We start from the raw sequence: 13,899 nt of genomic DNA on the forward strand, positions 1-13,899 counted from the left end.
TGGAAATCCAAAAGTTAATAAAAAAGGAGAATGAGAATTTTTAAAAACACATTTTTGGGGTTTTTTTTTTTCTTTGTTTGGTTTGGGGTTTTTTTTGTTGTTTTTGTTTTTGGGGTTTTTTTTAATTTTTGGGGTGTTTTTTTTTGTTTTGGTTGGGGCTTTTTTGTTTGGTTTTTTTTGTTGTTGTTGCTTTGTTTTGTTTTGTGTTGTTTTGGGTTTTTTTTTGTTTCATTCCATCTTGACCCCAAACAGCTTCAGAGATTTCAGCTTCCAGATTTTGGTTTGGAAAACTCCTGGTTTCCCCAAAAAGCTGGAATTTACCCCAAAGCTGAATTTCCTGCACTTTTTCCACCCAAACTCCCGGCAGAAAAGTGTCACGAGCTCAGAGATGCATTTGTCCATCCCTGGCTGGGAACAGCCAGGTCACTTCTCCCCTCTCCATATTCCCTGCTTTCCGTGATCCCGCCGGTCACTCTGGAATCCCAAAACCAAACGAGGGCCTCGCCCCGTTCCCTGAACCCTACAAAGAGTTAGGAAACAGCTCTGGGCTTGCTGTGCCTCAGAGAGGAGGTTTGGGGTTTTCCTGCCTGGGCCAACATTCATCTCATGGTGGGGTGGCCACTGGTCACGTGCCACCATCTGATGACCCCTCTCTCACGGATCCCTGCCTTGGCAATTCCTCTCCCTCTTTTTTAAAGGTTTGATGGCTCTATCCCATTCCCCCCTCCCTCCCTCCCAGCACTCCTCAGCCTCGCCCACACACGTGGATCAGCACGGGGATCAATTTTTCCATGGGATTTGGCTGTTGGTGGCTCTGATAGCAGAGATGAAGGGTGACAACTGTCCTGGGCCACGTCACAACTCCATCCAACACGTCTCTGAGGTATTTACGCTGATGATTATCCACAGCCAGGCATTTATCATTCCATTTGGAACTGTTGCTCCATCTCAATTCCACGTGATCCTGCCGGCTCCAGATGCTGAAAGGGCTGTGTGTTTGCTTTGTGCTGCCTCTCTCAGTGCCATGCTCTGGGAATTCTTCCTCCAAGGAGCTTTTCCCATGCCTTTGAGGACAATATCTCCTCCTGTCCTCTGTCCCCGTGTGTATCAGTTTGGGTATTCCCTCCCCAAATTTCTGCAATGATAACAGCAGGATGAGCCTCTGGAGCACCTTCACCCCTGTCCAAGACTTTGGATGGGGTCAGAGAAGCTCAGAGCAGTCTGGAGCAAGGATAAAACATTTTTTACAACCCTTTTTTGTTTAGGATCCTCCAAACACCTTCCCAATCCAAGGGGTGGATGTTGCCTTGCAGGACGCAGCTCAGGATAATTTTCTGGGCAGCCTCATCCATGTGTTAATGACTCCCATCTCTCCATGGTCCCGACTGGCCCTAATTCCTGGCCAAAATTAGTGGCTGGGAATCACACCCTCCTCTCCTTCCTGCACATCTCAGATGTCTTGGAGAGGAGTAATTGCCACCAGGGTTGATTGTCATTAGGGGAGGAGGGATTTCCATATCCTTGAGCTGCAGTGGGAATTATAGGATCATGGAATGGCTTGGGTTGGAAGGGACCTTCAGGATCATCCAGTGCCACCTCCTTCCATGGGAACACCTTCCACCATTCCAAATTGCTCCAACCCCTCTCCAGCCTGGCCTTGGAGGCGCCCAGGGATGGGGCAGCCACAGCTTCCCTGGGAAATCCATTCCAGCATCTCACTCCCTTCCCAATAAAATTTTATTTCCAATATCCCATCTAAACCTCCTCTCTTTTACTTTATTTTTAATGTTGTAAAAAAAAATAACCCTTTATTCTTCAACCATGCCCAGGATGATTTCTTTTCCCTTTCTATTATCCATGGATACAAGGAAGTTTTTCTGCAGCAAAGGCACAGCAAATCAAGCAAAAAAAAATTCCCGATTGTGTTTTCCTGCAGGCTGGGGGAGCCTCTGTCTCCACGACTGCAGGAAGAATAAATCCAACCCAATGAAATATTAATTATTAGAGTCTGTCCAACTGGGATTCCTCAGTGCTTTCAGAGAGTGGAAAAATTCTGGCACGCAGGAGAAGAACAACACAAATCCCTTTTTGTCATTGTTTTGTTTTGTTTTGTTTTGTTTTTGTGAGGAAATATTGTGTGATGAGTAAATTAAGAGTTTTGGGTTGAGGGTAAGGAGGGAGCTTGAATTGCTTTAGGGTGGGAAATAAAAATTCCCAAAGAGGGTTGGGAAGAGATCGTGCTGTAAATAAGAGGAAAAGGTTCCTTCACATGGTAGGAGGGGGTGAAGGGAAGCACAAATTGATTAATAAAAGAGAGACACACCCCTGAAAATTCCCTGTTCTGGAGGATTTGGAAAGAAATCCTCCAATCTGAGCAGCCCCAGGCTCCAGCCTGAGGCAGCCCTGCTCAGCACAGCTCAAAGCCCCTTTTGTCCCCGTTGTTTACCAGGCTTGGGTTGGAAGCACAACACAGACTGTCATCCCTTGGCTGAGCAATGTTTTGCAGATTTTGGAGCTTTGACTCGAGCTAAAGCATTCCCATGATTTTTCCAGTGTAAAATTCCTCCAAAAAGTGTTGTTTAGGAGAAAGGAGAGGCACTCAGAGCACATCTAGCAAAGAAAAACCTCTGTTGTCTTGCCGTTGTTTATTTTTCCAGCCCCTTTTTCCCCTCGTTTCTCTGCAGCCTCTGGAAACATCTCTATCAAATATTTGACCTCTCTGGAATCTCTGTTTTCCCTATAAACCTCCCCAAGTTTCCTCAGCAGCTCAACCCAAATGCTGCAAATGCTTTTCATGAGGGGAAGCAAAGGAGGAGGCACCGGTTTCTTCTCTCTGGTGCCCAGACCCCGAGGGAACAACTGGAGATACGCCAGGGAAGGTTAGGGTGGATTTTAGGAAAAGGTTCTTCATCCAGAGGGGCTTTGAGCACTGGAACTCCCCAGGGAAGAGGTGCCAGCACCAAGCCTGACAGAGTTCCAGAAGTGCTTGGAAAAAGCTCTCAGGCACAGGCTGGGATTGTTGGGTTTGTCCTGTGCAGGACCAGGAATTGGACTTTGATGATTTTTGTGGATCCCTTCCAACTCAGGATATTCCATGATTACCCTGCTGTTGCTTTGGAGGATGGCCGAGGGAAAGGTGAATTCATGGATTGCTGGAAAACACAATTCCAAGCTGTAGGAACTGTGAATCCAGGGAGCTGCTGGCCCTGGGTGAGGCCGTGTGGCTCCAACAACAGCAAAGCAACGTGAAGGAAGGGATTCCCAAGGATGCTGGAAGTGGAGGTGGGGACAGATGTGCTCATAAGAGAGTTTGTTATTTTTGCCCAGAAGTTTCCACTCAGTAGCTCCAGCTGCACCCAAAATAGGATAAAATTCCAGGAGAAACCCCTCTGGAGATGCAGGAAGTGCAGAAGGAGCATCTCCCTCCCAAAGCTGGAGAGCAGAGCATGACAAGAGAGATACTGAGGGGCTGGAGCATGTTCAGAGAAGGGAACTGAGCTGGGAGAGGACCTGGAGCACCAGGAGCAGCTGAGGGAGCTGGGAAAGGGGCTCAGCCTGCAGAAAAGGAGGCTCAGGGGTCCTTCTGACTCCCCAAAACTCCCTGATAGGAGGGGACAGCCAGGGCTAGGTCAGGCTCTGCTCCCAAGGAACAGGATGAGAGGAAAGGGCCTCAAATTGCTCCAGGGAAGGTTCAGGCTGGACATCAGGAAGACTTTTTTCACAGAAAGGGTGGTCAGGCATTGGAAGGGGCTACCCAGGGAGGTGGTGGAGCCCCTATCCCTGGAGGTGTCCCAGGAACTCCTGGATGTGGCACTCAGAGCTCTGATGGGGATGCTGGAGCCACAGAGCTCAGGGATGAGAAGAAAGCGAGAAGAAGCTCGGGAGGCACCACAGGACAAGACAACGACCACAATACTTTATCTATTCCTCATGTTTGATGTCCAAACCCTCCTGGGGGAATCTGGCCAAGCTCTTCAGTCCTTCAGGGTCCATTTTCTCCCAGCAGGTGAAGAAGGACACGGAATGGGACTCCCTGGCACCTCATGGGCGAGCCAGACGGGGCCCTGGGCACGCACTGAGGTTGCACAGGAAGCTCTGGCAGCAGTAGGAGGTGTAGGTGGCCAGGCCCAGGAGGAAGTTGTGGTGTGGGCAGGTGCTGGAGCACTTCTTGGTGATCCTCTTCCAAAGGGACAAAAAGCCTGGCCCAGAGAAGGGAGAGAGCGGGATTAGCAACGGGGTTTGTTGAGTGATCCTTGTGCAGGATGGAGTTGGGTTGATGAGTCCCACAGTCCCCCCACAGCCCCAGAGATCAGCATGAGACCCATCCTGGTCCCACCACAGCCCAGGAATTGTTGGTGGCCTCTTACACAAGGAATTCCATATCCATGCTGGGCATCCAGCACTTCCCAGCATGGATCCTCATATCAAGACCTTTTTAAGTGTACAAATGACAATGTTCATTCCTGGATGTAAATCACATTTCAAGGCTTCTCTGCTTGAGGGAAATAATTCTGTTTCCCTCTATATTTGGCTTGGATCAGAAATAGTGTGACCAGCAGGACCAGGGAAGTGATTTTTCCCCTTTCTTATCACTGGTGAGGCCATACCTCAAATGTTGGTATCAATTTTTGGGCCCTCACAGCAACAAATCGAGGAGCTGGAGCATGTCCAGAGAAGGGAATGGAGCTGGAGAAGAGTCTGGAGGATCAGTAGTGGCTGAGGGAGCTGGGGGGGCTTGGCCTGGAGAAAAGGAGGCTCAGGGGGGACCTTTTCACTCTCCACAACTCCCTGAGGGTGCAGCCAGGTTGGGGTCAGGCTCTGCTCCCAGGCAACAGGGAATCAAGGTTCAAATTTATTTATTCTTTCTCTGAAGGATCCTTCTTCTTCTCTCAATGTCCCCTGATTTTCAGTGCATGAATAAAACAACAGCTGAAGAGGAAAATCTCTGTGTGTGATGGGGAGGAGAACTCCAAACCTTCAGCACCACCAGGCTGGGTTAGAAAGGCCTCCACCTCCAACTTGCGCTTCCCAACGACTCCTCAGCCCCTCACAAATCCAGCCCAGACCTCACATCCCATCCCTGAGTGCCCAGGAGGGGATCCAGAGCTGGCACCTACCGATTCCTACGGAGGCCACGTTGGTAACACAGTACTCGTCCTTGTCTGAGCACTTCTCGGCCTTCAGGCAGCTCCAGTTACTTTGCTCCCAGTTGCAGGTGTAGCAGTACAGGGAATTTGCTGTAGGAAGAGACACAATACAGGGAAGAGGGAGATGGAATCATCCTGGCTTGTGATGAGGCCTGGAGGAGCAGGGCAGGGATTGTCCCTCTGTTCTGGGCACTGCTGAGGCCACGCCTCAAATCCTGTGTCCAGTTTTGTCCCCTCATGACAAGAAAGACTTTGAGGGGCTGGAGTGTGTCCAGGGAAGCTGGGGAAGGGAGCACCAGGAGCAGCTGAGGGAGCTGGGAAAGGGGCTCAGCCTGCAGAAAAGGAGGCTCAGGGGGAACCTCCTGGCTCTCCACAACTCCCTGACAGGAAGGCGCAGCCAGATGGGATCAGACTCTGCTCCCAGGGAACAAGGGACAGGATGAGAGGAAAAGGCCTCAAACTACATTAGGTGGGACATCAGGAAGAATTTCTTCATGGAAAGGGTGGTCAGGCATTGGAAGGGGCTGCCCAGGGAGGTGGTGGAGTCCCCATTCCTGGAGGTGTCCAAGGAATGCCTGGACATGGCACTCAAGAGTGGTGATCAAAGGTTGGACTTGAGGATCTTGGAGGTGTTTTCTAACCTAAATGATTCTGGCATTCTGTGAAATGCCAGCAAAAATCATCCCCTACTTTTCGTGGAATCCCAAATACACAAGGTGCAGGTCTGATAAAAGCCACGGGGCTGAAAGACCCAATCCACTCTTCCAATGTCACATCCAGCCTGGCCTTGGACACTTCCAGGGATGGGGCAGCCACAGCTTCTCTGGGAAACCTATGCCAAGGCCTCACCACCCTCACAGGGAAGAATTGTTTCCATATATCCAACCTAAATTTCCTCTCCTTCGATTTGACAGGCCAAGGGCACCAAGTTTGGTGTGATGCTTGGAGCAGAGAAGGGCAGGGACTCCTGGAGGAGTTTCCAAGGATGTCCCAAGGCCTGGGGTCACTTTTTCTACTTCCTGGGGACTATTAAACTGCAGCCTAATTAGGCAGAAAGCACTGGCAGATGAAGAGTGTTAACTGGGACCTCCACAGCTTAGAAAAGCCAGGCTCCCATGCCTTTGTCTTTGGGTGGGACATTAATGCCCCTAAAAAGAAATCCAGAACCTTGATTAAAGGACAGACAAGATGAGGAGAAACATTTTTACTCTTTGCTGTGAGAATTCAGTCCGAAAACACACACAGTGAATGCTGAATTTTTACTGCCTGGATAATCCAACGTGGATTAGGCCAGGCTTCATTTTGGCACTGAGGACAACCCCCCTGTCTCCTGGGCCTTGTTAACACTTGGAAATCTGTCAGGATCACTGTTCTGGTGAGTGAACAAAGCTAAATAGCAGAAAGGTATTCTTAGGCCACAATGAGCCAGAAATAACTATTCCAAGGAATTCTTTTTCTGCACCAGACGTGTGGCACAATTCCAAGCACTGGCAAAGCCTGTTCTGCTCTCCAAAATGAGGAAAAGGTTTATTCTCTCTGCTCTATAGAGGATATAGGATCATATTCCTTAAAGAAGGCTCTGATTTAATTTACCATCTCTCCATGAAATAAAATGCACCATCTACAACACAAATACTATGCAGATACCCACCACCATTAACCCATTCAGCCCACATCCCAACTTCTCCCTAATTCCCCAATTTTGTCCCAAAATCTCTGAAGTCAGCAAGCTGTGGGCTCTTGGAGATGGGTATAAACAGCTGCACAGGGCCAGATGTTGGAGGTGTGGCCCTCGTGGACCAGGAACACAGAGTATTGTGCTGTCTTCATCAAGATTTAGGAATAACCACAGCCTTGCACCACCCCGACAGGAGAACACCCTGGAAAGTCTCTCAAAGGCAGACCAAGTGGGAACTGCCTCCTTTTTTCTGTCTTGTTTCCATAAAAATCCAGCAGGACAGGGAAATTTCCAACCAAAAAAATTAAACTTTTCACGCACCCAGACTGAGATTCTAGATAAAAAAACCCCAAAACGAGCACTGCGTCCTTCACCTGCACCATTCCAAGAGCCGAGGAGCTCTCTTCCATGATTTCTCTCCCTGGATATGAGGCATTCCTACCTTTAAAACACTCAGCTATACTTTATCTAGGAGCAAACCTCACCTTGAGCTGCAAATAGGACCAAAGCCAGCACCGCAAGGAGGGAGAACTTCATCTTCTCCCGGTCGTCTCCGCAGCCCAGGAAAAACACCCTCACCTGGGGACAGGATATAAATCTTCCCTGCCTTTGGACGGGGTGATGAGGAAGCCAACGATTTGGAAAGAGTGGGCAGGGATCATGGATTAGATGAGAGGCCAGGAATGCTCGTGGGTTGTTTTCTCACCTCGGCATTGCCTTCAGGCTGGGCTGGTGATTCCAGGGAGCAGTGAAAGCACTCTGGGAATTCACACCATTTATTGGGATTAATCCTTTAATTCATCTCTGGTCAGGCCTGCTGTGCTGTTGATGTCTGGGCAGGGGTTTTGTTCTGATCATCGCATCTGTGGCCAGGTTATTTCCTTTTCTCCAAGGAAAATGGGAACAAGTGGCATAAATTAATGGAATTGTCTGTGTGGATTTTGCCAAGTCCGTTTCCACAGTTAGACCTGGAGAACTCCCAACATCTACAGGCAGGGTAAACCAAGCGGGATATTCATGGGGACAGGAAATGCATCACTTGGTTACCTACAAAGTCTTAAATCATAAAATCATCAAATGGTTTGGGTTGGAATGACTTTAAAGACCATCTCATTCCAACCCTCTGCCAGGGACAGGGGACACCTTGCAGTGTGCCCATCCAACCTGGCTTTGAACACTTCCAGCAAGGGTTAAAAACATCTTTGTCCCCTCTTCCATGGAGCATCCAATTCAAAGTCCTGTTTATTACCAGTCAGACAAAAACATTCCCAGCCTTTACAATTTCTCAGCATGAAAGGGGTGGAGCTGGAGCTGATAACTTCATCCCTTCTGGGGCTTCCATCTGACTGCCAGTCCCACTTGTTCTTCCAAGGAAAGAGTTATCAGGATGTTTAGTGCTGGACATCAGCTGACACCTCCATGAATCACCAAGCCACCAAGGAGCAGAGAGGGTGAAGCAGGAGGAGCCCCTTGGAGTGAAGCCACTTGGGCCATCAGGTGTCTGCTTATCCCTTCCTTCTCCAGCCTGCAGGGAAGGAGAGCAGAGACTGACACAGCCTGGGATTTAGGAGATGGAAAAGCAGAAGAGGCAGAGGATCCAAAAACACATGGAAGAAAGATGGATGAGGCGAGGGTTAAAATGATTGGGGGTCAACATGATTATCTTGGCGATAAGGAGCCAGGTGAGATGAGCAAAATTCCCTGAAACAGAGGAGATGCTCATCCAAGACATTCAGAACATCCATCACTGGATCAATCACTGACCACAGTGAAGGCATGGCCAGAGGACATTCAAAGAGACACCAAAACCCACCACATCTTCCTTTTCAAGGAAACAAAAGCTGGGGGAAATCTTGCAGAGAGCTTTTTTTGCTCGATTCACAGATATTTTGGAGGTTTCTCACACACCACCGTCTCTGCTGACGTAAAACTGGATCAACAGGATGGGGAAGTCATCCCTGATAACCCCAGGAGCACCGGCCAATCCTCTCCCATGGATCTACACCTGGGCGTGGAGAGGATAAACCACATCTCTTGCCCAAGAGATGAAGCCGTGCCAGGCTCGGGGACTGCGTGCCCCAGGAATGCCGCAGGGAGGAGGTGTGTCCGTGCTGCCAGGTGTCACAAGGCAGTGACCAAAGAGCAGGACCTGTTCCAGGGAATAAGGATTGGCCAGCCTGATTCATCATGGCATCAGGGGTGACTCTTTGGGGGAGTCTGGAAGTCAGCCTGGGAAGCCAAGGCTCAGCGTCCTGCAGCAGTGGGAGCACCCTGGAAAAACTCTGTCCTTTTGTTTTCACCAGTTCTGGCTGGTTTTTGAGGGGGAAAAATGGAAAAATAATTGTGTTACTCTTCAGTATGGTTGGGATTGTGGACTCTCCACCCCTAGAAATGTTCAAAGCCAGGTTGGACAGGGCTTGGAGCAACCTGGAATAGTGGAAATTGTCCCTGCCCATGGCAGGGGGTTGAAACAAGAGGGTCCTTGAGGTCCCTTTTAACCCAAACCATTCCATGATTAACAACATTTATTCCCTCAGTTCCAAGGACCGATGACACAAATAATCTCCTGCCTGACACAGATCCAGAGAGAAATCACCAAATCCAGATTAAAATCTGCTCCCCGCTGACAGCCAGAAGAGGATGTCCAAGGCCATGGGAAGTGGTCCACCACAGCTCCACTGGCAGGAGTGGCTTGAGGGACAAGTGGGGTGATAGACAAAAGTGCACGATGGGTCAATTCCCATTTTGGGGGTTGCCGGTGGCCCACTGAACCAGATTTTTGGGAAGTTACCATCCCGGCCCTGGGGATGTGTGATGCAGGTGTGAGGTGTGGCGCTGCCATGGCTGGCATTTCCTCAGGATGGTGGTGTCACCCTGGATGGCCAGCACATGGAAGCAGCATGACTGGAGCATGGAAGGCTTGGCTGGGTCAGGGCAAAGATCTGGAAAAAAGGTGTCCCAGTATCCACAGGCTACAACTGTGGCAATAAATTCAACTTTTCCAGGACCATCTCCAGCACAGGGGCCAAGAGGCATATATCAGTTTCTTGGGAATAATCCTTCCTTTGTTCCACCTCCTCTGTTTTATTCCAGGTATTCCATGGAGTAATGATGGTTGATCCATCCTAGAACCTTGCCAGGGAATGTGCCAATAATTAAACCAACTAATTAAAAGCTGTGGATGATGTTCCAGACCAGGGATGTTCCTAGCAACTGTTTATTTCCCTAGCTTAGGTTCATCCTTGGAGATCAGGCCCTTGCAGGCATTTGAATCACATCCTTCAGGATGAGAACTCGATCCTGGATTTTACTCTTGGCTCTGGAACACTGCACTATATGCCTGTGTTGGAGCCATGGGAATGTGGCTTTGTTTGCCTGACTTCTGGAATGTTCTGGGTGTTGAATCCTCCTGGATGCAGAACAGAGATTGGAAGTCAAGGAAGAGGGATCTGCTCATTTTTTGGGAGCCTTATACCGGGTTCTTCAAAAAAATTGGCCTCGGAAAAGTATCTACATAGGAAACACAGTAATGAGGAAGGACAGAAACATCATGGGACCTTTTCCTGTTATATGTCCTGAAGTTTTTACCCACTCAGCTCCCCTGTGGTCAGAGGGTGACACACCTGCCTCATCCCTTCTCAGGTGGATTCCCAGATAATTCCATCTATCACTCTGTTTTGCCATTCCCCACCCAGTCCTAGTGAATCAGAGGATGCAGGATGGATTTAATTCTCAGCTCCAGGGATATTCCAGCCCTAAATAAAACCCACTGAAGCAATTGCAGAGTCTTGCTCCTCATCCTTCATTTTTTTGTGAAGGTTTTTGAGGGAGGAAGAGGCCAAATATGGCACCACTTTTTGCCAGGATTTACAGCATTTTGAAGGACATGTGGCCCTGGGAGAAGAGGAATTCTATGTGTTGAGCACCTCCTGGATGAGTGAGAGCTCCAGCTCTTCCCTTCCTCGACCCAACAACAGTAAAAAGGATTTTCCTTCCCTCTTTTTTCCATCCCTTCTCCACAGGGATTTCTCTGTGCTGATCCTGCAGGGCTCACTCGTTGCATCCTGCCTGGTTGTGACCTTGTCAAAATCAGGACACCAAGGTGAGCTGCCACCACCATGCCCCTGACACAGACCTGGCCTCACCTCAGACCCTCACAGGTGCTCAGATCCCAGGGAAACCAAGAGGAGCTTGGAGTTCATCCCACACAGGCTTAAGTCCTTTGCACGTCAAATCATGGAAGGATTTGATCCTTGTGGCTGCTCCTGCCAATACCCCACACTTTTCCCCATTCCTGGATGCTCTCCATGCCTATTTCCATGGGGAAGAGACACTCAGAATCCTGAAACTCAGGATCCTGTCTCCATGCCTATTTCCATGGGGAAGACACACTCAGAATCCTGAAACTCAGGATGAGGAAGCAAGCATGGGCAGCCCAGGGCTGGGATATCACCAAGGTGTTGAAATCCTGAGACTTTGCCCTTTGGCTTCCTCTCTTCCAAACAGGGCAGGGAAACGGTGCCCCGGGGCCATCCCAAATCCCTGGTTATGGATATTACCTGATTTTATGGTGTCTCTGGGGCTCCTGTATTGCCCAAATCCCAGCTGGATCTGGATTAGGTCACAAAAAGGATTATACCTGGGGATTAGTGGGGGGATCCAACAGCCCTTTGAGCTTCCCTGGGGCTGGAATCACTGCAGAAGAGCTGTCAGGGAACCCATACCAATAATACATGGAAAATCCATACACAATTCCAAGGGCTATTGAACAGCTGTCCACAGTTTTTAACTGTTAATGTGTTCCTCAGCATGGCTTGGACCTGACCAATTAGGACCATCCCTGAAAATCTCAAACCCAAAATCCCAGACCTTCTCCAGAGAGGACATAGGAACAGTACCACTGGAGCTATAAATCCATTATTTTTCAAGACTTTTTTCCCACAAACCTCCTGAAATTTCCATCTGGCTGAGACACGCAGAGAGCTGGAGCTGTGCTGATCTGGATTGCATCTTCCTCCTACTCACTTCCATTTGTTTTATTCCCTGTGTAATTCCATGAACAACCTGTTCCCAGCCCTGCTATGAGTCAGCTCTCCGTAAAAAGAGAATAAACAATAAACATCTTGGAATTGTTGGGTTTTTTTTAATGGTAGATGTAGAGGGAATGTTTATATGAGATATTGGGAAAAAATTCTTCCCTGTGAGGGTGGTGAGGCCCTGGCACAGGCTGTCCATATAAATCAGAATCCCTGGAAGTGTCCAAGGCCAGGTTGGATGGGGCTTGGAGCAAACTGGGAGAGGGGAAGGTGTCCCCACCCACAGAGGATGGAACAGGATGAGCTTTTCCAACCCAAACCATTCCATTATTCTGAGGAATCAGGATGGGACAAGAAGCTTCCAGGGGCACTTCAAGACTGTAGGCCAAGTTTTTTCTGGGAGCTGTGACAGCAAGGAGAAGGAAAACCAACCTCCAGCCCAGCTCTTAATATATCCCTCTGTATTGACTTCCTAAATACCCCAGGATGGGGATTCCTGGATTTCCGTGGTGCTGCATCCAGCCAGGAGAAACAACTCTGTGAGTACCAGGACCCCAGTTTTGACTGTCCAGTTGGGGTCAATCCTGGAGCCTTGGGAAGGGCTTGTTCTCACTGTGGCCATGTGGATTTCTCTCCTGTGACTCCACAGAACATCCTAACGTGGAAATGCACCTCAAGGATCATCCAAGTGCTGCCCACTCCAGGAAAATAAAGACTAATCCTATGCAGAACTACAGGGGGAAAATCTGGATTGAGACTTTTCCATGAATGTTAATTCCTGTTTTGAAGACAACTCATAGAATCATGGAATGGTTTATGTTGTTGAAGATCATCTCAGTCCAGCCCCCTGCCATGGACAAGGACACATTCCACTATCCCAGGTTACTCAAATCCTCATCCAGCCTGGCCTTGGACACTTCCAGGGATGGGGCAGCCACAGCTTCACTGGGCAACCAGAGTTGCCAGGGCCTCACCCCATCCCATCATTCCATACATGCCCTTCTCTCTCATCCCACATTTCCCCCCCTCCAGGCCTCCAAGCCAGCATTTCCCTATTCTGTGTCCTTGAATCAGAGGCACAAATCCTTCATCCTGCATTGAGTTATGGCTTGGTGCTGCTATTTATACAAATCTACAGCTGCTCCATGCAAAGCTAAACAAAAGCAGAGCCAATTAGCCAGAACCACTTGGTCAATTAGGAAAATTGCTCTTCCCACTCAGCCAAGATTAAAAAAATTAAAAAAAAAAAAAAAAAAGCTGCAGGCAGGTCAAGACAAACTCAGCCCAAGCAAATCTAAGAAGCCTCAATCCAGAGGCTTTACAAACTCAAAGCTGGTGACCTGGTAGTGAAATCAGGGAATGGTTTCCTGTGTGGAAAGGGCTTTAAAGATCATCCAGTTTCACCCCTGCCATGGGCAGGGACACCTTCCACTATCCCAGGGTGCTCAAATTCCCATCCAACCTGGCCTTGGACGCTTCCAGGGATGGGGCAGCCACAGCTTCTCTGGGAATTCCCTTCCAGCCCCTCACCAGCCACAGAGCCAAGAATTCCTTCCCAATATCCCATTTATCTCTGCCCTGTGGCAGTGGGAAGCCATTCCCTGTGTCCTGTCACTCCATCCCTTTTCCCAAGTCCCCCTCCAGCTCTCCTGGAGCCCCTTCAGGCACTGGAAGGAGCTCTGAGGTGTCCCTGGATCATTCTTTTCTCCAGGCTGGACATTCCCAGCTCTCCCAGCCTGGTTCCAGCCTTTGGAACATCTCCAGGGCCTCCCCTGGACTTGCTCCAGCAGCTCCACATCCTTCTGATCCCAGATCTGGACACTGTGCTCCAGGTGGGTCTCACCTGAGCGGGGCAGAGGAGTATCCATAGAAAATACCGAATTAAAGGGATAATGAGCAACCATGTCTTGGACTCTAAAGAGAAAGACCTGGCTTGAACAATTCTCTGTTCTATTTCTGGATTTTTTTTCTCCTGCTTTTGTCATTTTTGTGGTGTTATTTTAATTTTCCCAGCACAAAGGAGGACCCTGTGACAATG

At 49.1% G+C, this 13,899-nt stretch overlaps 1 protein-coding gene across 1 annotated transcript; it reads right to left on the reverse strand.

Moving 5' to 3' along the window:
* Positions 1-4,041: 4,041 nt before the first annotated feature.
* Positions 4,042-7,362, reverse strand: LOC139587503 (lymphocyte antigen 6E-like). Its single transcript, XM_071421927.1, has 3 exons — positions 7,311-7,362; positions 5,118-5,237; positions 4,042-4,199 (listed from the first exon to the last, which is right to left on the reverse strand). The coding sequence occupies exons 1-3, from the start codon at positions 7,360-7,362 to the stop codon at positions 4,042-4,044; spliced, it is 330 nt and encodes a 109-aa protein (XP_071278028.1).
* Positions 7,363-13,899: the final 6,537 nt, after the last annotated feature.

Source organism: Agelaius tricolor, unplaced genomic scaffold, assembly GCF_023055355.1.
Source record: "Agelaius tricolor isolate 1412-34295 unplaced genomic scaffold, bAgeTri1.0.p SCAF_2, whole genome shotgun sequence".
In the NCBI taxonomy this organism is placed as follows: Eukaryota; Metazoa; Chordata; class Aves; order Passeriformes; family Icteridae; genus Agelaius; species Agelaius tricolor.